Raw genomic sequence first — 27,056 nt, 5'->3', positions numbered from 1 at the left:
CTCAATCAGGCACAAGCTGGTCGGAGCTCCTCTCACGTGCCATCAATACAGTTTTAATGTGATCTCATATGCGTTAAATGAGATCAAACAACTTTTCGACAAAGAAAATCGCCAACAATTTTTTTTTCGATAACATCGACTAGTCATTTCAGCCCTGCTCCATACTCCATAATGGCAAAGGAAAATCTAGATTTTTTTATAACTTTACAAATTTAGAAAAAAGAAAACTGAAATATCACATTGACATAAGTATTCAGACCCTTTGTTATGACAATTGAAATTTAGCTCAGGTGCATCCCATTTCTCTGGATCATCGTTGAGATTTTTGTACACTTTGTTTGGAGTCCATCTGTGGACTGCATTGCACCTCATAAGGCCTCACAGTTTAGTAAGAACCAAGCCTTGAGGTCAAAGGAACTGCCTGTGGAGCTCAGAGACAGGACTGTGTCGAGGCACAGATCTGGGGAAGGCTAAAAACGTTTTGCTGCATTGAAGGTTCCCAAGAGCACCGTGTCCTCCATAATTCTTTAATGGAAGAAGTTTAGAACAACCAGGACTCTTTCTAGAGCTGGCTGCCTGGCCAAACTGAGCAATTGGGGAGAAGTGCCTTGGTAAGAGAGGTGACCAAGAACCAGATGGCCACACTAGTTTGGCGTCCAGAGATCATGTGTGGAGAACTATCACTGGACACCACCAATCTGGGCTATATGGCAGAGTGGCCAGACGGAAGCATCTCCTCAGTGCAAGACATGCAAAAAAGCACCTAAAGGACTCTGACTGTGAGAAACGAAATTCTCTGGTCTGATGAAACGAAGATTGAACTGTTTGGCATCAATTCCAAGCGTCATGCCTGGAGGAAACCAGGCTTCGCTCATCACCTGCGCAATACCATCCCAACAGTGAAGCATGGAGGTGGTAGCATGCCAAAGGTAATTCAGCCAAGTACTGAGTTAAGGGTCTGAATACTTACAGTTGAAGTCAGAAGTTTACATACACCTTAGCCAAATACATTAAAATTTTTGCCATTTAATCATAGAAAACATTCCCTGTCTTGGGTCAGTTGGGATCACTACTTTATTTTAAGAATGTGAAATGTCAGTATAAATTTAGAGAGAATTGTTTCCGCTTTTACATTCCCAGTGGGTCAGAAGTTTACGTACACTTTGTTAGTTTTTTTATAGCATTGCCTTTTAAATTGTTTAACTTGGTTCAAACGTTTTATGTGGCCTTCCACAAGCTTCTCACAATAAGTTGCTGGAATTTTTGCCCAATCCTCCAGACAGAACTGGTGTAACTGATCCAGGGTTGTAGGCCTCCTTGCTCGCATATGCTTTTTCAGTTCTGCCCACACATCAGGGCTTTGTGATGGCCATTCCAGTACCTTGACTTTGTTGTCTTTAAGCCATTTTGCCACAGCTTTGAAGGTATGCTTGGGGCCACTGTCCATTTGGAAGACCCATTGTGATAGTCAATTAAAAGTGAAACAATCTGTATGTAAAACATTTTGGTAAAAGGACTTGTCATGCAGAAATTAGATGTCCTAAACGAATTGCCAAAACTATAGTTTGCTAATATTAAATCTGTGGAGTGGTTAAAAAATGTGTTTTAATAACTTCAACCAAGTGTATGTAAACTTCTGACTTCAACTGCATGTCAATGTGATATTTCAGTTTTTCTTTTTAATACATTTGCAAAGTTATCAAAACTAATTTTTTTGCTTTGTCATTATGGGGTATGGAGTGTAGATTGATGCGGGAAAAAAAAAAAAATATTTAATGCATTTTAGCATAAGGCTGCCACATAACAAAATGTGAAAAAAGAGTCACATAATACCATGTCAGGAGCGGACGTGTGAACAACGAGCTCTGCGCACTTGCAAGTTTTTAATTATTTTTATACTATAATGTGATGGGAGAAATCCAGCGTCAACTGTCCAACATGTTTGTGATGCTGACGAAAGTTGTTGCTGACTTGGAGGATCTTGCTGTAATATGTTGATTGATTACGATGGAAAGGAAAAGTTGGTTACAAGATTGTTGGATGTCGAGAAACGGATTGATTATCTGGAGTCATCAGAGAAGGAATTATCTGATTAACCGCTGGCATCCAAATTTGATTTGGAGCGTGTTTTTGAAAAACAAAGAATTTGAGAATAGGAGCCGCTGGAAAAACATCCGAATTGTTGGAATTCCTGAGCATGAAGAAGGCAGGGGTATGGTGAAATTCCTAGACGAGTTCTTCCCGAGTCTGCTTGACATAACGGGCCATATGCTGGAAATCGAGCGAGCTCACAGAGTCACGGAATGGAGATTGGCTGAGGGAGAAAGGCCCCAATCAAATCGGGCCAAATTTCTGAGATCATCTGATAAAGATCTCGTGTTGCGTGAGGCGAGGTGCAAAGGAAAGCTTTCTTGGAAATACCACAGCATTTTCTTGTTACCAGATTTTGTGCATTTGACAAGAGAGAAACGTGATCGATTCAAGGAATGCAAGAAACACTTACATCAACGGAAGATCGCTTTTGCACTGATGTTTCCTGCCAAATTGAGAATAGATGCCAAGGATGGCCACAAAATATTTATATGCCCACAACAAGCATTGTCTTTCATAAAACCATTGGACTGAGGAAGTCATGGTATGTTTCTCTGGTGCCTGCAGATGGACTGACTCACTGAACATGCCTTTGGCTGTCTGAGGAAGCTGGGTGCCTTTTTTTTGTTTCTTTTTGTGTTGTCTGGTCTAGCGGCTGAAGTTTTTTTTGTGGAAGAACACTCCTTTGGGACAGTTATGGATGAATCTGCTCGTTCTTTGTGCTTATGTCTCCTATTGGATGGAGTGTCTTAAGTGGAATTTATTTTTGCACTTGTTTGAATGTCTGAGGAAAGTGAACGGCTTTATTATTATTTTATTTTATTTTAAAAAAAACATGTTTTATATGGTTATTCTGCCTATTGGCTGGAGTTTGTTTTATAGATTATAATATGTTGTGTAGTTCTGTTTCACAAAATCTGTATAGAATCACCGGACTTGCGCAATCCGATGGCAAAGTTACAGTCCTGACTATATCTGACTACATTTCTTTTATCAGTCCATAAGATTTATTCTAGAATAGTTTTTTTTATATATATATTCAAGTCCCTTATTTCATCTGTTGTTTATTGCTCAATTGGAAAAAATTTTGTCTCGGATCACACCCTGGTCAGTTTAGAGATGTTGCCACTTACAGAGAAAAATAAATCATATAGTTGGCGCTTTAATGTATCCCTTTTGCAAAATCCTGATTTCCAACAATTGTTAAAGGCTGAAATCAATGTCCTCAAGTGCCTCCCAAGCCATGCCCACAGAGGATACTAAGGGTGTTCTTAGGGGTCAGATCATAGAGAATGCCTCATTCATCAAAAAATACAAAGTACGAGAACTTTGAGTTTGAAGAGAATATTAGAAGTTCAAAGACCGAGCTGTAGTGCTGAATGCCGTCTGATGGCCTCAATTGACACGATTGAAATACATATATAATGCTATTTAGTCATGGAAGATGAAGTTTTGGCTATACAGGGCAAAACAGTCATACTTTGAGTCGGGGGACAAAGCAGGGAAACTTTTGGCTAAATATATAAAGCAGAAAGAGTCTTTTTCTATCATTCCATCAGTAAAATCGGCTAGGGGTGAAAAAATCGGCTAGGGGTGAAATGTTTACCTCGGCCATTGATATTCATAATGCTTTTAAAGAATTCTATCTTGATCTTTATGGTTCCATGTCTTCGTCTACTGATGAAAATATTAGAAACTTTGTGGAACCATTAGATCTTCCTAAACTGATGGCTGAGCAAAATAATTCTCTTGATTCTGAGATGAGCTTGACGAGGTAATTAAGGATGAGTCTGATTCTTAAACAAAATGACAAATATCCAAGCGAGTGTAAGAGTTACCGTCCAATTTACCAGATTGAGCTAGATGTTATCCAGGTAGCGGCGGTACAAACAAATTGATTAATTTCAGATTATTTTAATTCATTAGCAGCCACGATAAGAAAGGAGGATGATTTTCTAGGAGTGATGGCGTGAGATCTGGCGCATAAGCTTCTGTTTACACATATGATATTTTATTCGTCTCCGTCCCCACTAGATCTATGCCTTGCCTGCACAGAACGTTTTGGGCACTCAAATTTTACTTTGCCCCAGACTTTGTATTTTGGGCGATGGGGCAGTCATAAATTTGGGGGACAAATATATTAGAAATTGGGTTCTGACTAGCATGATGATTGGCAGACAAATAATTTTAAGGGGTTGGAAGTCAGACGGAGCACCACCATTTCCAGAGTGGTGTGCGGAGATGGGGAGGTTTGCAGCTTTTGAGATGGCAGGTAGAAGGCTGGGGTTTGGGGACTAGTTTTTGAGGAAGTGGGGTAGGTATTTGGCTGTTTTAGGGGACTCTTGGGGAAGGGACGAGGAGAGAGATGTTTAGTTTAATTATGCATGTTTATTATATATTTTATTTTTATTAAAAAAATAATTGTGTGTGTATCTATTTTATGTGAACACGGGGGTGTTCTTTGGGGTTGGTGTTTGGGGAGGGATATTAGCGAGGGATAAAAGTTAAATGTTGATTCGGTTTGTATGTGCTGCTTTTCTTTGTGTTATTTTCTTTGAATCAATAAAAACAAATTAATTACAAAATGTGAAAAACATAAAGGGGTCTGAATACTTTCTGAATGCACTGTATATCTTCATTATAATTTCACATATTAAGAAAATGCAAGAACTTTACATTACTGCCTTGCTTCAGTCACATTTGAACTTTTTATGACATTTTCCTTTTTTATATACATCAATCAGCCACATCATTAACACCACCTGCCTAATATTGTGTAGGTCCCCCTCATGCCGCCAAAACAGCACCACCCCGCATCTCAGAATAGCATTGTATTCTGAGATGGACTGGTTTGAGTATTTCTGCAAATGCTGATATCCTGTGATTTTTCACACACAACAGTCTCTTGAATTTACTCAAAATGGTGCCAAAAGCAAAAAACATCAAGTGACCAGTAGTTCTGTGGATGGAAATGCCATATAAATGAAAGAGGTCAATAGCGAATGCCCATACTGGTTCGAACTGACAAAGTCTACGGTAACTTAGACAACCACTTTGTACAATTGTGGTGAGAACAATTGTTGTGTCTTATTAGCTGCAGTGTTATTGGTTGTGAAATGCATCTCCGTTTAGAAGGTCAATTGCATTAATTTTGCAGCCTGTTACTGCAGCCACACTGTGTTGAGATTTGCCCTTTCTCTGTCTCTGTAGGATAATGATGCTGTCTGTGCTCAAACACACCAAGACACCCGTCAAGTTCTGGTTCCTCAAAAACTACCTGTCTCCAACTTTTAAGGTGCTTTCAGAATTTAAAATTATAATGATGATGATGATGATGGCACTCCTGTATGACATTGTCTGTTAAACTGAGTGGTTAAAGAGATGTATTCGCATCAGACCAAAAGTGTCCCTGCTATAATATTGCATTTTTTACATTTATAATTCTTAAATTTATAATACTTTTATAATATACATTTTTTTATTTTAACAGTTACTATAGATCTTTTGCTAAGAGTTTGCTAAGATCTTTTCAAAACGAATGGTTAAAATAACATAACCCTTTAAAGCATGCCTTTTCAGCTGGCTGCCTACTGGCAAAATCTGTCCTGTTTGAAATTTTAAAATCAAAAGTTTAAATTATTGCATCTATAATAAACGTCACTGTTTAATATTTGTTTTATTAGTATCAGTCTGATTAACACTCTCTCTCTGTAATGGACCAATTGTGAAAGCACTTTTTAGTTGATTTTCTTTTATTTTTTTCAATTTATCTGTTTTTTTTTTTTTTTTTGTTGTTGTTTTTTTCTCAGAATTTCCTGCTAGGTGGAAATATTTATCATGATATCATTATTAAAGCTAGATAAACAGATGTTTTATATAGTGAACAAATATTATAGGCCTACTATATCACAATATCTTTAGAAGTATTTCGATAAAAAAATATCCTGTTTTGGCCCACATGCCCCAAAGATATTTAGCCCTGCTTTAAAGTAAAATAAATGCACTTTTATATTTAAAGGTGCCATAATTTACACTTCTACTCTTATAACATTTTATTGTTATTGTTCTGATGTTCGCTTATAATTTTAAGGTTTCTTGCACCAAAAACAAATCATAAGAATAATTTTTATGTGATAATTTTTACTTTTACATTTATGCATTTGGTAGATACTTTTATCCAAAGCAACTTACAGTATAATTGGAGTATATTTTCCATCCATTCATCCCTATGGAATTGAACCCATAACATTATCGTTTTTAGCACCATGTTCTACTAGTTGAGCTACAGGAACACATTTCCACCCTCTCTTTGAACCTTACAATTAAACAAGCTTTTTTAACTACTGTACCTTTTTTAAGAATCTATATTTAAATGGCCTCTGTTATGACCTGCCCATTTTAACTGATATCTGTGTATATCTCTTGCAGGAGTTTATCCCAAATATGGCAGAGAAGTATGGCTTTCAGTATGAGTTAGTACAGTATAAATGGCCACGTTGGCTCCACCAGCAGACTGAAAAGCAACGGATCATCTGGGGTTATAAGATCCTGTTCCTCGATGTGCTGTTTCCTCTAGCTGTGGACAAGATCCTTTTTGTAGATGCAGATCAGGTACAGAAATGTAGCATAACATAATCTATATCTTATTAATCATCACCAAGAGTCAACCTGCCTTTGATTCCTAGGCTGTGTTTGGAATAACATACTACCATACTACTTTGTTTGCGCACAATAGAATTAAAATACAAAATAACTATATATTTAAACAATAACTTGACGCCACTCCCTAAAATAAAAATGCAGTTGATAAGGTCTTGTGATAATGTGACATAGTACTGTTTGAAGAGTTGTAATGGAATAATGCATACGATTTCACTTACTATTTTTAGAAAATAACAGTTAGTGTAGTATGCAGTAAATTGTAAGATAGTGTTCCATTTCAAACACTGCACTTATCACCTCACTGTAATCCAAATATAAATCTAAGAATGTTATGCACATACATTATACATCTGATGTTACATTGCTGCCACCTTTGGGTGGTTATATACAGTTGTAGTTTAACTGGTGGAGGACATTCAGCATATGATGTGTGTATGAACAGGGTTTACTGAATTGTTATTAAGATTCTAGGCTTAAAACTCTGTCAATTCATTTAGTTATGTCAGTTTAATTATCTAATTAGACCATCTCATTCTTTAGGGCTGTTTGAATTGAGGAATTTTGGTGCGTTTTGTCATACAGATAGTTCGCACAGACCTGAGGGAGTTGCGGGACTTTGACTTGGAGGGGGCACCATACGGTTATACGCCTTTCTGTGAGAGTCGAAGGGAGATGGATGGGTACCGTTTTTGGAAGTCAGGGTACTGGGCCATTCACTTGGCAGGGCGTAAATACCACATCAGGTAAGAATGGCTCATGTATGGATGATGTGTTGTGGAACTATGTTATACTATACATTTTGGGCTGCCTTTGGCTGCCCATTAGAGTGCATCAAAGTGTGTTGTTGTGTGCTCCTCAGTGCTTTGTATGTGGTGGATCTGAAAAAGTTCAGAAAGATTGCAGCAGGAGACAGACTAAGAGGCCAGTACCAGGGTCTGAGTCAAGACCCCAACAGCCTGTCCAACCTGGACCAGGTGTGATATCCTTTCTTTGTCTACTCACCTGCATCATTTTCCACACTGAACAGGCTCAATCCATGTGTAGCATGTTTTTGAAAAATGCAACCTAAATGGAATAATGCAACCTAAACACATTTCTTTCAAATCTTTAATGTGAACTTATTAATGATTGACCAATATGGGTTTTTAAAGGCTGATACAATATATTGGAGGTTGGCTAATGGCTGACATAATGCTGATATGTTTTAAATAATCCAATATAACGAGGTATACATTTGCAATAAATTACTCTTATTTCACATTGTTTACTCAAAATTCACTTAAAGGGGTAATGGCACTTATGTTATTAAAGTTATCATAATTTAGTAATATGTGATCTACCCTGTTTTTGGCCCTCTGTCTAAAACACTCTGATTTGGCCAAAGCGCCTCTTTTAAACTTCAACATAAACGCCCACTGTTATGAATGGATAACATTGTGCAGCCCCTTGAATACACAGCCATATACCTTGCAGCCCCTCGAATACACAGCCATATACCTTGCAGCCCCTCGAATACACAGCCATATACAGTTGAAGTCAGAAGTTTACATACACTTAGGTTGAAGTAATTAAACACATTTTTTAACCACTTCGCAAGTCGTTTAGGACATCTACTTAGTGTATGACTTGAGTAATTTTTCCAACAATTGTTTACAGACAGATTGTTTCACTTTTAATTGACTATATCACATGCATTTTTCCTCCCATCTGCACATGTTTACTAAGTAACTACTGGGAACTACTACTCCTAATTAGCCAAATGGATGTGGCAATAATTTCAGAATGGCCAAATATCGTGCTGTTTATCGGACTGGCCCATATTTTGGTCCATCACTTGAACATAATTTCCTCCATTTGATATAGATTTTTTTTTTCTTCTTCTGTCAGGATCTGCCCAACAACATGATCCACCAAGTTCCAATAAAGTCACTTCCTCAAGAGTGGCTTTGGTGTGAGACCTGGTGTGATGACACTTCTAAAAACAAAGCCAAGACTATAGATCTGGTAGGTGCAGGAGTTCATGGTTCCTGCAGATCATTAAAAGTCTTAATTTCTTTAATTTTCAAAATTTAAGGTCATAACAATTCTTAATTATCTTAAATGATACAACCAAATTCTTAATTTTTATTTAAATAGGTCTTAAATTTGGGGGTGGAAAGAATATAATTAATGGGGGCCTGGGTAGCTCAGTGCTAAAGATGCTGGCTACCATCCCTGGAGTTCACGAGTTCAAATCCCAGGGTGTGCTGAGTGACTCCAGCCAGGTCTACTAAGCAAACAAATTGGTCCGGTTGTTAGGAAGGGAAGAGTCACATGGGGTAACCTCAGTGATCGCTATAAGGTGGGGCACGTGGTGAGTTGTGCGTAGATGCCGCGGTGGATTGTGTGGGCCTCCACACGCACTATGTCTCCGTGGTAACGTCCTCAATGAGCCATGTGATAAGATGCACGGGTTGACGGTCTCAGATGCGGAGACAGCAAAATTGGGAATTGGACATTCCAAATTGGGAGAAAAAGGGGAGAACCAGAGCGTTAATCTGAGTTTGAACCAGTTTGGCCATTCTCTGTTGACCTCTCTCATCAACAAGGCATGTCCATCCACAGAATGTTTTTTGTTTTTGGCACCATTCGGAGTCAATTCTAAAAACTATTGTGTGTAAAAAGCCCAGGAGATCAGCAGTTACAGAAATTCTCAAACCAGCCCAACTTGCACCAACAATCATGCCACGATCCATATCACTGAGATCACAATTTTTTCTCTATTCTGATGGTTGATGTGAACATTAACTGAAGCTCCTGACACATATCTGCATGATTTTATGCACTGCACTGCTGCTACACTATTGGCTGATTAGATAATCGCATGGATGATTGCTGGTGCCAGACGGAGTGTTTTGAGTATTTCTGTGCCATGCCAGAGATGCGCCGACACACTGTGTTGTCAGAGAGTGGAATAGAATCAAGCTTAGAACCCCCTGCCTCTCCTACCATCTAGGAACACATATCTTTGGCTGCCAGCAGAATCCGTGTCTCTCCGATGTTATGTGATTTGTCCACCTTAACAATAAGCAGGACAATGTGATTTGAAGCTTCAGTGGCCTTTACATTTAATTTGACAAATTCTCTGACAACTTTTTTCTGACCTTGAAAGACTTGATATTTTCTTTGGAAAAACTCAGGAGGTTTTCCCACTTTCTCAGCATGCTTTGTGTCAGTTGCCTCCACATCTGAGACAAGTCAATCCGTGCATCTTATCACGTGGCTTGTTGAGCGCATGACATAGCACGTGTGGAGACTTCACGCTGTTCTCTGCGGCATCCACGCACAACTCCCCACGTGCCCCACTGAGAGCAAGAACCACATTATAGCGACCACGAGGAGGTTACCCCATGTGACTCTACCCTCCCTAGCAACTGGGCCAATTTGGTTCTGGCTGGAGTCACTCGGCATGCCCTTTATTAGAACTTGTGACTCCAGGGGTGGTAGCCCTGCTCTAATCTTTAACAGCTGCTGATATTTCTGACAATGAGCAAGAAGCTTGTGAGTTTTCTAGGTGCCATTGTTTGGATTTTCACGTTTGACCTAGTCAGTAATTGATATTGTTTCTGTCTTAGTGCAACAACCCTCAGACAAAAGAGCCAAAGCTGCAGGCTGCTGTCCGTATAGTAGCCGAGTGGAGTGACTACGACCAGGAGATTAAGAAATTCTACAACACCTTCATTCCAGGTGGCACAACAGGCACCCATCAGACAACAGACAGAGAACACACAGGCGAGGGTCTATCTGTCTTTTTTTATTTCTGGAGGTTGAAAAATAAAGATTGCACTGACATTTCAACCTTTTTTTTAATTTGGTATATTTAAGTCTCTCTCTGTTCTTCCTCTCTCTCTGTCGCTTTCTCTCTCTCTGCTCTCTCTCTATCAGGTGGTGATAAGCACACAGAGCTTTGATCTGAAGCTCTACTGCCCAAGAAGAGGAGACTCTGTTTAAAGAGCCGCCTTTTCTTTACCCTTTTTAAACCAAGCCTATCCTCCAGGAACGGGTTGACATTCGTGCTGAACTTGAACAGAATATAATGCAAATTTCCTCTTTATTTTTCCTAGTGTAGTTTGGAGGTGTTGGGATCAGGGTAAAAGACATGAAGGACATTTGTAAATTTAATAGTGCGTTGGACATCTACTCTCACCAGGCACTTTTGGTGCTTAAAAGGGAGTTCACAGACAAATAAAATTTCTTTCATTACTTGCCTTATGTTGTTCCAAACCCGCATTACTTTATTTCGTAGAACACAAATGGAGCTGTTAGGCAGATTGTTAGCCTCAGTCACCATTCACTTTCATGACATGTTTTTTCTATGCTGAATGAGACCAACGTTCTGCCTAATGTGTCCTGTTGTGTTCCATGATGAGTAAATGATGACAGAATTCATTTTTGGGTGATCTATCCCTTTTACTCCCAAAACAAGCTTGGCTTGATACACATACATTTGCCACAATCAAAAGCAGATCCGTCTCTGATTGCTGTAAGTAGTTACCATAGGGAATAACTTAATTTAACAAGCCACTGAAACTGCATGTGCACATTTTTTATATTAAAAAGGATTTGATAAATGTTGCTCTTTTCTGTAATATCAGGCACTGACTTGCTCTCGAAAATGATTATTAAATTGTGATACATTGGACACAGACTGTTCATTTAAAGCCACCCATGGTTTTGAAATGTCACGGCAGCAGTGATGTCATAATAGGTTGACTTCAAAGCACAATCGCTTCCTGGGACACACATCACCTTTTAATTTAGCCTCAATGTAAAAATCTGGATACATCTTTTGGTAAACAGTCTATTTCTTTCTAGCTCAAGTCAAGCCTGTCTGTTTTTGTGTGTGTATGCAGTCTGAGAGTGGTGTGTCCATTTCATCTAATGAAAGTGGTGACATAGCATTGTTTCCAAAAAGCATTTTAAAAATGTTAATTTGCTTCACTCCTCAAAGAGAAACGTCAAAGACCATTTAACTCAGGAACGAGCTATTTGGTTGTTTAAGTTACAGCTTACTGAGTTTGATAAAAAACCTTTTTAATTTTAATTTACTGACAAATTTCTCTGGGCATTGACAAGTTCAATAGTGTTATCACAGCCTGGCTGATGGTTACTCCACATTAAAATAATTAATAATGGCATGTTCAGTTAATGATCCCAAGTCAATGGTCCTTTTAGTCCTAAAGGAATAAAATTAAGACTTTCGAAATCCTGCTTGTTAACTTTGACTAGATATGCTGCTAGCATGGAAAAAGTAATTACAGGTTGTATTTCTATGTATATCAATTTTTTTATTTTTTATGTGGAATTTTGTTTTATTTGGTATTCTTTGATATCACTGTAATTCATATGTAGCTCACTGAAGTAGTAATATTTTCTGAAAATGTCTTTCACGGTCAGTCACTCTGTCGCTTGTCTATTTCTGTGGTAATGCTTTTGAGGGTTTGAGAATGGCCTCTCTCGACTGAGAGACCAATACATTTGATTATCGTAATAATCATCAACATATGTAATGGGACATTAAGAAATATGGCTGTATGGAAGTTTTTTGTCTTAGATTATTACCTGGAAATATTATATGCGTATTGCCAATAGATCCCTGAGGCCATATGATGTCAAACAGACCCTGCAGAGTGAAAGGAAATCAGTGCTTGTACAATGCCTTGTTTTGATCTGAGAGGTACTTTACAGTGACTTGTGGTTATCTTTATCTACTGTATTATTGAGTGCACTCAATACGGGGGAAAAATGACTGAATGATTTAGTTGCTATGATGATTCTTGGGAAATACTGTGAGATTAAATGTGGGATGACAATATTTTGTAATAAAAGATGGGCCAAATTGAAGCTTTAATTTTTTAACCTGTTAAACAATTTTGAGCACAGCCACCAACAACCCCTTTTTTTTTTTTTTTTTTTAAATGAGGGATCATAAAAATTGCATTTTGTTTTTTTTAGTACTGCCCCGAAGAAGCTATTTGCCATAATACATTCTCACACAACAAAATAGTTACTGAATTTACACTCATGATCCTGTTAAGAAGTTTACATTCCCTTGGTTTCTAGTATGGAGTGTTGCTTTCTCGATCAGTGACTGTTTGTGTAATAATTGTTCATGAATACCTGCTTTGTCCTGAGCAGTGAAGATGTCCACTTTTCTTAAGAAAAAAAACCCCAACTACAGTCAAATTATTTGGTTCTTCCCAACAGTGGCTATATATGAGGTCCAGATTTTGACAATTGAGGGACAAATACACAACTATTACAAAAGTTGCAAACAATTATTGATGCTTAAGAAGGCAACATAATAAGAATCAAGGGGTGCAAACTTTTGAACAGTATGACTTGTGTAAATAAGAGTACATTTTGTGTTATGTAGCTTTTGATGGGCAATACTACATACAAATATAATATCTTATAGGCTATTTGTATACATTCTGAAAGTGGTGTGGAAACTTATAAAAACAAAAGGATTATGCAAACTTCTGCACTTAACTGTATAGGCTATATAGTTTGTGAAAATGTGTATTTGTATTTTCAATTATAATTTTTGGGTTGAACAAACGCTTTATTATAATTGAAACTTGAAACCATTTTTTAAAATGGAAGTATGTGTAAAAGACTTTAGAAGCCTTTAGCATCATTGCCTACAGTGTTAAAAAAAAAAAAAAAACTACAACAGTCAAGAAAATACACATACAGGATCTGCCTTGGCAGTCCTAAATAGAGTATCACTTGGGTGGCCGCCAAAATGTCTTCAATGGGAGAACCATGGCGTTGTTCTTTCCCTGCTGTCTGCGACCCAGTCTGAATAGGTCAAACTGTCAATTTGATGATTGATGTGAACATTAAATAAAACTCCTGACCTGTACCTGCATTATTCTATGCAGGTACTACACAAGTGGCAGATTAGATAATCGCATTAATAAGTTGGTTTACAGGTGTTCCTAACAAAGTGCTCAGTGTGTGTAGGCCTAAATATTAAAGCTTAGTATATCAATTTAGTATATCAATTTAAACTATACATATTTCCCTGTGAATTGCACATTAATTTGGAGAGATGCAGCCTGAGTGACTGTATTGAGCCATTCGCAATGACGCGCTTCTTGACTCTTTCTCCATGTGACGCGTGACCTTACCAAAGAGCTTACGTCACAGAGATATACGCAAACATTTGTAGTTAAAAAGTATATAAGTATTGTTTTGTTTCTCAAAATAATCAATCAATTGTTTGCTTAAGAAAATTTTATCGTTGTGGAGTCGTGTGGATTATTTTGAGACACCCTAAATATGCATTTCGGACCGTCAAAAAATGGAGTACATTTGCTTGCATTGTTTAGAGGAGGAGGCCTGAAATTAAATCCTAAAAGTTTTGATGAAGAAAGAAACCCAAATACATATTGGATGGACTGAGTAAATTATGAGCAAATTTTCTTTTTTGTGTGAACTATTCCTTTAAAATCTATCATTCTACAGTGAGAAAGATTATTCACAATTGGAAAGCATTCAAGACAGTTGCCAATCTTCCCAGAGTGGACATCCCAGCAAATTCACCCCAAGGTCAGACCTTGCAATGCTCCAAGAAAAAAAAAAACATTGTTACATCTCAGACTCTACAGGCCTCAATTAGCATGTTAAAGTTTATAACAGTACAATTAGAAAAAGACTGAACAAGTATAGTTTGTTTGGAATGTTTGCCAGGAGAAAGTCTCTTCTCTCCTAAAAGAACATGGCATCATGGCTTAGGTTTGCAAATTTGCATCTGAACAAACCACAAGACTTCTGGAACAATGTCCTTTGGACAGAAAAGACCATAGTGGAGATGTTTGGCCATAATGCGCAGCGCCACGTTTGGCGAAAACGAATCGGTTACCTAACGTAACCTCGGTTCTCTCTAGATGAGGGAACGAGTATTGCGTAAGCTAGCTTACGCTACGGGAAAGATTCATCTTTTCTGAGATATTGAAGCCAAAAAATTATCCTTAATTTTGTATCCATTGTCAACGCAGTGCAGCAGCTGCATACCTTGAGCGGGCTAGCTAGCGAGCTCATTGGTTGCTCTGCGGCAACTGCTGCAGCCTATAGACGAACTTGAGTGAACTCGCGTCCAATGAGAGGCGCCCGCGCCTTCACTGTATCAAAGCCCGCCAGAATGGGCGTGGCTAGAGTGCATATAAGCGTAAGTTCGTAGGCTGGAACCCTGGTTTTCATTGAATGAAGCGAAAGTCGCCGTGGCGCTGAAGCACGGCCGGCTACGCAATACTCGTTCCCTCATCTAGAGAGAACCGAGGTTACGTTAGGTAACCGATTCATTCTCTTACGAGAGGTTCTCTCGTATTGCGTAAGCTAGCTTACGCTACGGGAACCCATTGTCAACGCTGTGCGCGCCAAGCATCCACTGCATGAGCCCCGGGGGTGGGGGGACCCGGGGGAGCCCTTGTGAGTGGGGGAATAATATTTGGCCGGCAAGAGTGCGGGCCAGTGTGTGTTTAATACATAAGCACATAGTGGGAAGGGAAAGACAGAACGGCGGTGCCGGTCTGTGTGGAATGTGTCCCATCAGTGCAGCTCACCAGGGGAGCTGTAGCGTATTAAACCACTAGTAGTTTTGCCTGCAGGGCGGGCACTTCCAGATTGTAAAATCTGACAAAGGTGGAGGGGGAAGCCCAGCCCGCTGCCACACATATGTCGTGAATGGAAATCCCGCTGGACCATGCCCACGAGGAGGCCATGCCTCTAGTGGAGTGAGCCCTAATGCCTAACGGGCATGGTAGGTCTTTTGACGCATACGCGGCAGCAATAGCGTCCACTATCCATCTAGACAGTGTCTGTTTCGAGGCGGTGAAACCTTTGGTGTGCCCTCCGAACGAAACGAAAAGCTGCTCAGAGCGTCTGAAAGAGGCGGAGCGCGCAGTATACAATCTCAGTGTTCTGACTGGGCAAAGGAGATTGGCGTTGCGTTCGCTATCGGATGCTGGCAGCGCCGATAGGGAAATGATTTGTGCTCTGAAAGGAGTACCGATCACCTTGGGGACATAGCCGTGTCTAAGCTTTAAAATGACCTTGGAGTCACTTGGTCCAAACTCAAGACACGCAGCGCTGACAGACAGCACGTGAAGGTCTCCCACACGTTTAACTGATGACATGGCAGTTAGAAAATCGGTTTTAAGGGAAAGGTATTTCAAATCCACGGATTGAAGCGGTTCGAAAGGGGGGGCTTTCATAGCTTCGAGAACTACAGAAAGATCCCAGATAGGAACCGATGGGGGGCACGGGGGATTCATCCTTCTAGCTCCCCTGAGGAAGCGGATGACCAGCTCGTTTTTTCCCAGTGACTGGCCGTGCAGGGGTTCAGCGACGGCCGCCACGTACACTTTGAGCGTGGATGGGGATCTGCCCTTATCCAACAGCTCTTGTATAAACACGAGCAGCGACGACACCCCACATGTCCGTGGGTCCAGGTCTCTGTCGGTGCACCATTTTGAAAACACAGACCATTTGGACGCAGAGTCTTCTCGTGGAAGGGGCTCTAGCGTGTATGATAGTGTTTATTACTCCTTCTGGCAAAGCGACGGGTAGTCGTTGATCACCCACGCGTGCAGCGCCCAGCGCTCTGGGTGGGGATGCCAGATCGTGCTGCGAGAGAGGAGATCTGCTCTCACTGGAATGGGCCACGGGGCTGTCAGTGACAGCTGCATAAGCTCCAGGAACCATGTCTGATTCTCCCAGCGCGGGCTATGAGGAGCACCGAGTGACGCGTTTCCCTGATCCTCTGCATTACCTGTGGCAATAGCGAGACGGGAGGGAAGGCGTAAAGCGGGCGGTTGGGCCAGTCCTGGGCCAGCGCGTCCTTGCTTTTCGAGAAAAATACTGGGCAGTGAGAGTTCTCTTCTGATGCAAAGAGGTCTATCTCTGCTCTGCCGAATATGCTCCATAACTTCTGGACTGTTTGAGCGTGCAGGGACCATTCCCCTGGGGAAATATTGTCTCTGGACAGTCTGTCTGGGCTGTCTTTCAGGTGACCTGGCACGTGCGTCGCCCTCAGCGAGCGCAGGTGGCACTGGGACCAACTCAGTATGCGTTTTGTCAGATGGAAGAGGTTCCTGGATCTGACACCGCCCTGACGGTTTAGATAGGATACCACAGATCTGTTGTCCGAACGGACCAGGACGTGGTGACCCTGAATGACCGGGAGGAAGCGCACGAGCGCGTACTCGACTGCTATCATTTCCAGACAATTTATGTGAAGGAGCTTTTCCTGAACTGACCATAGGCCAAAAACCGGAGAGCCCTCGCAGACCGCGCCCCAACCCGTGTTGGATGCGTCTGTCGAGATGACTTTTCGGCGAGATACAGCTCCCATCGTCACTCCCCGCTGATACCATTCGGCCACTGCCCAGGGCTGCAGAGCTGAGATACAGGTCTGAGTCACTCTGATCGGCTGGCGGCCCGTGGCCCAAGCCCGGTGAGACGCGTGGGTGTTTAGCCAGTGCTGAAGCGGGCGCATGTACAGTAAACCCAGCTGAAGTACTGCTGCGGCTGAGGCCATGTAACCTAGCATTCTCTGAAATTTTTTCAGAGGCGTGAGGCTGTTCATCTGAAAGGACGCGGCTAGTCGCTGAACACGGCGCACGCGCTGTGTAGATAAGCGAGCCGTCATCGCCATGGAGTCTAGTTCTATTCCAAGGAAGGAAATTGCCTGACTGGGCTGTAGTGAGCTCTTGGTCCAATAGACTGCAAGACCCAAACTGTTCAGATGACTGAGGAGAACTGTCCTGTGAGACAGAAGCTCCGTATGTGACTGTGCCAAAATCAGCCAATCGTCCAAATAGTTCAGAATTCGCAAGCCCTGTCTGATCGCGATCTAGGGCGGCCGCCCTGTCGACGCTGAGAAGTCTGGCTTTGCTGAGCTGGGTGCTGTGAAGAGGCTCGTGCAGGAGGCTGGTCACGTGGGCGGCCTGCAGAGGAGCTAGCGCGACGAGGCAGGAAGAGATTCATGGCTTGGGTGGCTTTCTGGACTTCCGAGAAACGGTCAACAATGCCACTCACCGCGGAACCGAAGAGACCGGACGGAGAGAGCGGCGCGTTGAGGAACGTGGAGCGTTCAGCTTCTCCCATGTCGGCTAGCGTTAGCCATAGGTGTCTCTCGGTCACAGTCAGCGCGGCCATGCACTTCCCTAGGGCTTGAGCTGCAGCTTTGGTGGCGCGAAGGGCGAGATCTGTCGCGCTCCTTAGATCTGAAACAGCCTCTGGGTGCCTGCCTTTCTCATCCCACGCTCGAAGAAGGTCCGCTTGGAGGATCTCTAAGACGGCCATGGAATGCAGAGTAGATGCGGCTTGGCCGGCGGTGGCATAGGCGCGGCCAACACAGGCGGAAGTAGTTCTGCAGGCCTTAGACGGGAGCACTGGCTTAGACCGCCATCTCGCGGAGGGCGGGCAAAGGTGTGCTGCTACCGAATCCTCGACCAGGGGGATGGAAGAGTAGCCCCTCTCGGTGGCGCCGTCCACCGAAGTGGAGACATGGGATCGGTTCCTGGCCGAGAGAGGCGCGTTCCACGATTTAGAGAGCTCGGCGTGGAGTTCCGGCAGGAAGGGAGCGGCCCGGGCCGCGGGCGCCGCACGGCGACGGCTCTGAAGAAAGCAGCCGTCGAGTCTGTTGGGAGCCTGCTCAGAGGGCGGTGACCACTCGAGCCCGAGGCGGTCGATGGCCTGTGTGAGGAGGCGCGTTAGTTCTTCTTCGACTCCGGCGCGGGTCCTGCTGGATTCCTGGGCCGAGGAGGCGGCTTGGGAGCCTGACCACTCCTCGCTGTCCGAAGCCATGATGGAACAGCAGCCCTTATCCTCCACCTCGTCATCCGAGATGGCAGCAGTGCGGCTGCTCGGCGGCAACTGTGCGTCCCGGGCGGGGAGGGTGAAAGCGAGGCTCGAGGGAGAGGCTCCGGCGAGGTAGTCGCTTCACACCGGTTCCGGCAGCCTTTGGGAGCGGTGCTTCTTTCTGCGCGGCGAAACGAAAGGCGGCACGGCGGCTTCGGTCTTGAGTGCTTCGAGTCCAGCCCGCAGGGTCGACATCGGAAGCTCCTCGCAGAGGTCGCATCCGCCGTCAGCGAGGGCGAGCTCTGCATGTTCCAGTCCCAGGCAGAGAGCGCAGGTGGTGCGAGGCATCTTTAAAAAGACGCTTGTTGCTCTTTTTGTGAAGTTCACTGAGGAACTAGCTTGCTCTAAAAAGGATACGTCGCCGGATGGCGTAGCTCGCAGGATGGCTGAAGGTGGCGAAGACGGCCGGCTTCTTCGAGCGCTGTCCAAGCTTGCTAGATGCCCCTCGAACGGCGACACGGCTTCTGCAGTTCAGAGATGCGAAGAGCTTCGCTGAATAGATGAAAATCAGGGTTCCAGCCTACGAACTTACGCTTATATGCACTCTAGCCACGCCCATTCTGGCGGGCTTTGATACAGTGACGGCGCGGGCGCCTCTCATTGGACGCGAGTTCACTCAAGTTCGTCTATAGGCTGCAGCAGTTGCCGCAGAGCAACCAATGAGCTCGCTAGCTAGCCCGCTCAAGGTATGCAGCTGCTGCACTGCGTTGACAATGGATACAAAATTAAGGATAATGTTTTGGCTTCAATATCTCAGAAAAGATGAATCTTTCCCGTAGCGTAAGCTAGCTTACGCAATACGAGAGAACCTCTCGTAAGAGAATCAAACAAAGCATATCAGCACAAACACCTCATACCAACTGTCAAGCACGGTGGTGGAGGGGTGATGATTTGGGCTTGTTTTGCAGCCACAGGACCTGGGCACCTTACTGTCATTGAGTTGACCATCAACTCCTCTGTATACCAAAGTATTCTAGAGTCAAATGTGACGCCATCTGTCCGACAGCTAAAGCTTGGCCGAAATTGGGTCATGCAACAGGATAGTGATCCCAAGCACACCAGCAAATCTACAACAGAATGGCTGAAAAAGAAAAGAATCAAGATGTTGCAATGGCCCAGTCAAATTCCAGACCTCAACCTGATTGAAATGCTGTAGCGGGACCGTAAGAGAGCTATGCATAAACAAATATCCGCAAATCTCAATGAACTGAAGCAACGTTGTAAAGAAAGAGTGGGCAAAAATTTCTCCACAACAATGTGAGACTGATCAAGTAATCGTTTTTTGTATGACTTTAAGTTATTGCTGATAACAGTGGTTCTACAAGCTATTGAATCATAAGGTGTTCTTAGTTTTTCACACATGGCTTCTCCATTTTGGCTTTATTTTTGTTAAATAAATCATGACATGGTGTAACATATCATGTGGTGTTGTTCATCAGAGGTTGTATTTATTTGCCTCATTTTAAGACCTGCTAAGGACCAGATGACTTTTATTATGGAGGGTGTACTTTCTTTTTCACATGAATATACATATTCACATGTAGGCTACCATGGTATTTACATGGCACCCCAAGATAATTTAGAGAAAACATGGGATAGCTTTCGTTATATGTCCAGAGAAGAACGTTATTACCATGTTAGCCTGTCCAAAAACGCCGTGGTATCACAATGGAGCTTAACAGAAATGTGTTGTAAGAATCCTTCCTTTAGACTAGAGATAAAAATTCTCTCGTTGTAATGCATTAATCTACCACACGATGTCAGCAAAACTCCTTGCTCACTTCCGCAAAAAACATACTCATACTTTTCTTTTTCGGTAATATTGCGGTATTCAATGAGGAGTCCTGGAGTAAAATGAAAACACTGAATATGAATATGGTAATCATTCCAAGGTATCTTTAGAAGTACAATAGGATTACCAGCTGCTATCACCTCTGTGCGTTTTTGAACAGGGAAACAGGGGTTTTCTGAGAAAAGATGTTTAATGACAAACCAAGATCTCAAACTGCTGTATATACAATTTATTTATAATGGGAGCGATTTTGTTTTGTCACATTGCTCACTGCTCAGTGTAGAAGTTTCCAGAAATTGCAGTGGTGAAATATACTGACCTGGAGGACAAAGGGTTAATGATTCTATTTAGAGAGAGAGAGAGAAACAAAAAGTTTGTCAATATCAATTTAGAGCAGGGCAGTGGAGCCAGAAAGAGGATCATTTACATGTATATGATAGTCTGTTCAACTCTGTCGGTTCATAGTTACCATGACAACGCTCATGTCATTTATTTCTGTATATTATGCTCAGACTGCTCATCCTCTGCCATGGCTCCCCCTCCCCTCCCAGATCTCCTTTTAAGGAGGATGAATTTGCATGTAGATGAGTTTGTGGTGTCTGTCTTTAGCCCCCCTGTTTTTCTCTGTCTCTGTCTGTCTGTGTGCCTTCCCATGGTTTTATCTTTCCTGTCTTTCTGCCCTCATTTTGTGACCTTTATTCATTTAGTCTACAAATCAGCTGTCTTACTCTTCTCTCACTGCCTTCTTGCTCCTCTCTACTGAAAAAAAGGTAAAAGTGAATGGTGATTTTGGCTAGCAATTTGCCAAAAATCTCCTTTTGTGTATTATGGAAGAAATATACAGATTTGGAGATTACAAAATGGAGTGTAAATTATCTTTGTAGATTTTTTTGGGGGGGGGTGAACTATCCCTTATACATTTGTGTGGCTCGCAAATAATTCAAATAAGATAAAAATTACCACATTTTAGTTTTACTTTTAATACAAAGTATAACTGTAGTTTTTAAGGGACAAGCACCTGTCAAGGCATGTGCAAGATAAAGGTGTTTTGAATTAATTCACAAAAAGAACATGAAATTGTTCAACCATGACTTTCTGTTTCACAAGGGTAAGAATATGAGGTAACGCACAGGCCAAATTCCCGTAATCATCAATCAAAGGGGGTTAGACTAAGAATATAGTTCTGATGTGCGGCAAAAGGTTGTTGAGCTACACAAAATTGGAAGTGGCCATAAGAATATAGCCAAAGCATTGAAAATGCCCATTTCCCATCAGGGCAATAATTAACAAATTTCAATCAACTGGAGAGCTTAAGAATCAGCCTGGAAAAGGATGTGTGTCTATATTGTCTCCACACACCGTGAGGATGATTCAATTGGCCAAAGAATCTCCAAGGATCACAGCTGGAGAATTGCAGAAAGTTGTTGGGACTTGGGGTCAGAAAGTGTAAAAAATTATTATATATATATATATATATATATATATATATCAGACATCACCTACATTACCACAAGTTGTTTGGGAGGGTTTCAAGAAAAAAAGCCTCTGCTCACATCCAACAACAAACTCATGTGTCTTCAGTTTGCCAGACATTACTGAAACTTCAAATGCTACCGGGTTCTATGATCAGATGAAACAAAAAAATAGCTTTTTGGCAGCGAACACCAGAGATGGGTTTGGCGCACACAGAGATGAAGAAGTACCCAATGCCCACAGTTAAATGTGGTGCTGGATCTTTAATGTTGTGGGGCTGTTTTTTGTTGGGATACATGGCATCACGGTCTCTATCAGATACCAACAGTTAAAAAATCAAAACCTGGCATCCTTTGACAGAAAGCTTAAAATGCGCTGTGGTTGGATCTTCCAGCAGGACAATGATACAAAGCAAACATCAAAATCAACACAAAAATGGTTCACTGTCAACAAAATCAAGGATCTGCCATGGTCTTCCCAGTCCCTTGACCTGAACCCCATTGAAAACTTGTGGGGTAAACTGAAGACAGGAGTGCACCAACATGAACCTCTGAATTTGAAGGATCTGTAGAGATTCTGTATGGAGAAATAGTCTCAGATCCCTTGTCAGGAAAAGACTCAGAGCTGTTATCTTAGCAAAGGGGGGTTGCAAAAAGTATTGAATAAAAGGGTGCCAATAATTATGGCCAATGCATTTTGGAGAAAAATATTTATTTAATAATAAGATACGTATTTCCCCTGTTTCAATTGTTTTACTTCAATTAAAGTTTAGATTTTTGAAATTTATTTTCACAACCTTCTTTGCTCATATTTACCAAGGATGCCAATATTTTTGGCCACCACTGTACTGTATATAGCATTGCATTTAATAATGTTAATGAATAGAATCGTATTGCACAGTGATAACAAAATTAAACATAACAAAATGTATATTAAAACAAAGCAGAAGATGAAAGTTTTTCAAAATAACTAAAACATTTTTATCTACTGTTGAGGAAATGCGGTGCCCATGTCCACATATGTAGACATCATGTTTATCAGTGTCAGGGGCGTCGGACTGGGGGGGTAAAGGGTACAGAGTACCCAGGGCCCGAGGCAGGGGGGGCCCCTTAGAAGTCAGTTTTCTATACATACATATTTGGTACGGGGACCCAGCAAGATGGTTTGTACCCAGGGCCCAAAATTTGGTGCTACGCCCCTGATCAGTGTGCTAATGCTCGGAAAATGAACAGATTTTCTAAAGCGGCATATCAAACGAAACTAGAGACACGACTATTTACAACTAAACAAGTTTCAATAAAAAACAACTTTTAAGATATATCCTACCAGAGGAACTTTTGTTGGCGCTGCATCCGTAGGAGCACTTCAAGGAAATCGACAGCATGCTGTTGTGTCATGTGACTCTGTACAGCAGAAGTTAATCATTTAAATGTCAGCCTAGAGTCTTGTGAACAGTATTCAGTTCATTTAAATTATGCGTTGCATAGAGCAAAGCCAAAATACAATGTCCATGCATGTGGACACAGGATCACATGAGGTTAAAGTCATAAGGAATTGTCTCTCACTCCATGATTGTTCGGATTACTACTTCATTATATCTGAGAAATGGAGTTAAACTAACGGCTTTAGCTGCCGCTCACAGCTGAGTTGCGACAGACGGATAAATCAAACACGCTCAGGACACCCACCTGATACAAGTTTCCGAGTTGAGAGAAGACGTAAACTTTCAACATGGCAGAGAGGATGCTTTTTGTGTCAGTGTCAAAATAAGAGTTCCCCAAGAAATAAACAAGAATGAAACTGCCGTCCTCCATGTTTCCTTTGACAACAAAACACTTGAACATTAGTGAAATACTTGTAGGTTAATTCCAATAGTAAGTATGTCAGTATCACTCCATGATCGAAGTGGATTACTATGATACTGAGGAATAGAGTTAAACTAACAGCTGCAGCATGTTCATCACTGTAACAGATGCAGGTAATCACACACTCAATCTCTCCCTCTTTCTCATGCACACGTCCTTGTTTCTCCAATACATTTTTAGAAACAGCCCAAGCTTATGCTACTAGTTCAAATGTGTGGTTTTCCAATTAGTAACGAAGGCTTAAACACATCTTTCGAACCAGCAAAGGCAAATCTTGTGGCATAAGAAAGTATGCCACAGGAAGGGGGACAGTACTTAGTTTATCCCTAGTTATTTAATTGATCGTTTAACTGTTGACTGACTCTTGTACCTGTCAGACGGGACTTCCTTTTCTACATCCACCATATTGAGCATTCCAATCTCTCCCGTTCATTTTAAAACAAGTGGTCCATCTTGGGCTAGACAGTCTTTGATGTTTATATGGCAATGGACCTTGAAGAAATCCTATCCAACTTTGTGGTACAGCAAATTTAGAGTTCTCTCAAACTAAGTTTAAACTTACCTAGCTAGCCACTTAATTCTGCTTTTTGACATTAGGCCACAGGAGGTGCTGACAAATGAGCATTGTGTGTGTGTTCTAAGTGAGCCATTGAATGATTGATTCAGATGATTAATTCAAAAACAAGACCAAAACTGTTGAAGTGAACCAGAATGAGTCGTTCACTTAAAAGAACAAAACACTATTAGTGTTTTAAGCATTTAAAAAATTGAAGGATTTAACAAAATTACAGAGGAATAGTACATAAATATAGATTCATGTGTGTCACATAATTAACCACATTCATAGTGTTTTGAGGTGTTTCCAAATTACATTTTTCGGCACTATGTTGATTACCACAAAAATACATTTTGACTCACCTAATTAAAAAAAAATAAATAAATAAATAAATATTGGTTACAGTGAGGCACTTAGTGAATGGGTCCAATCCGTAAACGTTAAAATACTCACTTTTTTAAAAGTATTGCCACAAAATGTAAACAATTTGTGTTTTAAAATGATTTTAGTGTTATAAATTTGCTTGCTAATCTTTTCTGTGCAAAGTTATATCCAAGTTTACAACTTTGTTTTAATGACGACGCATTGTCGAAAACACTAAAATCCTAAAACGACTGCAAAAACAACAATATAAACAACTTTACAGCTTAAATAATACACAAGTTTTGACAGAAATTTTAATGTAAATGCTTTTATAAAATTATAAGCTTATAAAGCTTAACATTTTTGTGTTTAAACTCTCCAAAAATGTACCCCATTAACTACCCTGTGACCTCGATTTTTTTTTTAAAGAAAATCAAAATAAATGTTTGTGGTAATCAACATAATGTCACATATACTGTCAATTGAGCTTAACTTGTATTGTCCCTTAACTGTATATAGTGTTAAAACTGGACACACCAAAAGGAATTTAACGTCGCAAAAAAATTATTTAAATTATTATATCAGTTAACACAATAACTTTTTGCTCTCATTAAGCCTATACTAAAACAAAAATAATTATTTAATAAATAAATACTGAAATTAAAACTACACCAAATTAAAATGACAAATTAAAAATAAAAGAAGGGAATAAAAACTACATTGAAAATTCAAAACCCATGAGAGAGAACTGATGTAACTGTGTCATATTGGACGAGAGGGACCTAGAGAGACATTAAATGGGCAGCCCTCTGTTTGCCGGGGCAGACACCATGGCTCCAGAGTTGGAGCAGAGGGAGGGGGTGTGGGTACTGTGTCTCTATCCAGATGGCAGTGGTCAGCCTTCGCTTATTCAGTGAGCATATTAAATGGATCACTGATAGTAATGACCAGTACCCACATCTGTTAAGCTACAGTACATCCCCTGTCTGAATATACTGGCATCCCAGTGCCTTCTGCCCTCACAGTGCTGGCTATGCTTTGATCTGTCTAATGGTTGTCAGTCTGGGCCAGGAGGCGCCACACCCCTGTACCCGTGCCATCACCAGGCCAGCAGGAGAGGTGAAGTTTTAGTAACACATTGTCAGCTTGGCCTGTTGTAGCTCAGGGATTTATCTAATTAGCTGAGAATTCATTCAGCTTATGATAAGAATTCTACAATTAAAGGTGGGGTATGTGATTTTCTTTTTTGACCATTTTTTCAAAATAACTTGAAATCCTATTCCTAACCCACTTACTGGCTGTAAATTAGAAGCACTGAAATGAAAATTAAGCAATTTAATCATCTGTGGAACGGGCAGGACTCGAAAAACTCCAGCCAATCATTTTCAAGACCATCTAGAATCATTGGACAGAAAATGTGTCAATCAAACGGTCGTACCATGCCCCCTCCCCCACCACCCTGGCGCGCGTGTCCCGTTCGTCATCAGCTGCTTTCAGATGGAGCGGCATTTACTACACAGAGCTGTAGTTCATCACTGACAAGCTGGGCAATTTACCCTTCATTATCACGGCCCAGCTTGTTAGTGAACTACGGATCTGTGTAGTATACGCCGCTCCATCTGAAAGCAGCTGATGGCGATTTACTAATCAATGAATGCACTTTATGTTATGTGCTTTACTGACGAGATGCGCATAACAATCTCATCTGATAACGTTATATCGGTCAGCCCTATATTTAGCCATAAACTTCGGTGACAACCAGGACGTCCAATATATTTTTATATATTTTATATATATTTATACAATATATATTTACATTTCAAAAACATCAATTTTCTAACAATACTAATGATTTATGTGACTGTTGAATGTTAATAATATCTGGTGCAACTTACCGCTGAATGTTGTGCCATGTTGACGGTCTTAGCAGGTAAATGGTGACGTCATGCAGAAACTCCAACCTATGCTAGCCTGGCTCGCTCTCGCGCATCTGAGTTTTCGCTCGTGCATGATTGCGCGTCCATGTTTTTCGAATGGGTGGAGTCAGGGCCAGCGTTGGAGGAGAGAAGGTAGGACCTTATGAGTTGTGTATTTTCAAAATCTGCCGGCCGTTTTGCAAATCACATACCCCACCTTTAAGTAGTCTCTGCTTCAGACAGATCGTCTGGTGCATATTGCACACTAAAATAGCAAGAGCTTTCTCAATTGCAAGCTTAAATTTTATTGGCTATCTTTACTCTATTTCCTGGATTCAGATGCAACTTTCATAGGTCCTATTGTTGGGATGTCCAGGTATTTCCACAAACTCCTCCTTTCACACAGTTGGAAAAAGGTCTGTGCCCAT

General features: G+C 41.3%; 1 protein-coding gene across 1 annotated transcript in view; it reads left to right on the top strand.

Annotated features, from left to right (window-relative positions):
- LOC127649086 (UDP-glucose:glycoprotein glucosyltransferase 1-like) overlaps window positions 1-12,622 on the top strand; it is a 56,150-nt gene extending 43,528 nt beyond the window's left edge. The window contains exons 34-40 of the mRNA XM_052134005.1: window positions 5,302-5,386; window positions 6,520-6,702; window positions 7,336-7,496; window positions 7,613-7,727; window positions 8,641-8,757; window positions 10,368-10,524; window positions 10,678-12,622. Of these exons, the coding sequence (XP_051989965.1) occupies window positions 5,302-5,386; window positions 6,520-6,702; window positions 7,336-7,496; window positions 7,613-7,727; window positions 8,641-8,757; window positions 10,368-10,524; window positions 10,678-10,703 (844 nt within the window). The 3' untranslated portion in view covers window positions 10,704-12,622. The remainder of the gene's footprint in view (window positions 1-5,301; window positions 5,387-6,519; window positions 6,703-7,335; window positions 7,497-7,612; window positions 7,728-8,640; window positions 8,758-10,367; window positions 10,525-10,677) is intronic.
- Window positions 12,623-27,056: the final 14,434 nt, after the last annotated feature.

The sequence above is a fragment of the Xyrauchen texanus genome, chromosome 9, assembly GCF_025860055.1.
Source record: "Xyrauchen texanus isolate HMW12.3.18 chromosome 9, RBS_HiC_50CHRs, whole genome shotgun sequence".
In the NCBI taxonomy this organism is placed as follows: domain Eukaryota; kingdom Metazoa; phylum Chordata; class Actinopteri; order Cypriniformes; family Catostomidae; genus Xyrauchen; species Xyrauchen texanus.
Note: the sequence above shows the minus strand (reverse complement) of the source record. Positions and strands in the feature narration are given on the sequence as shown.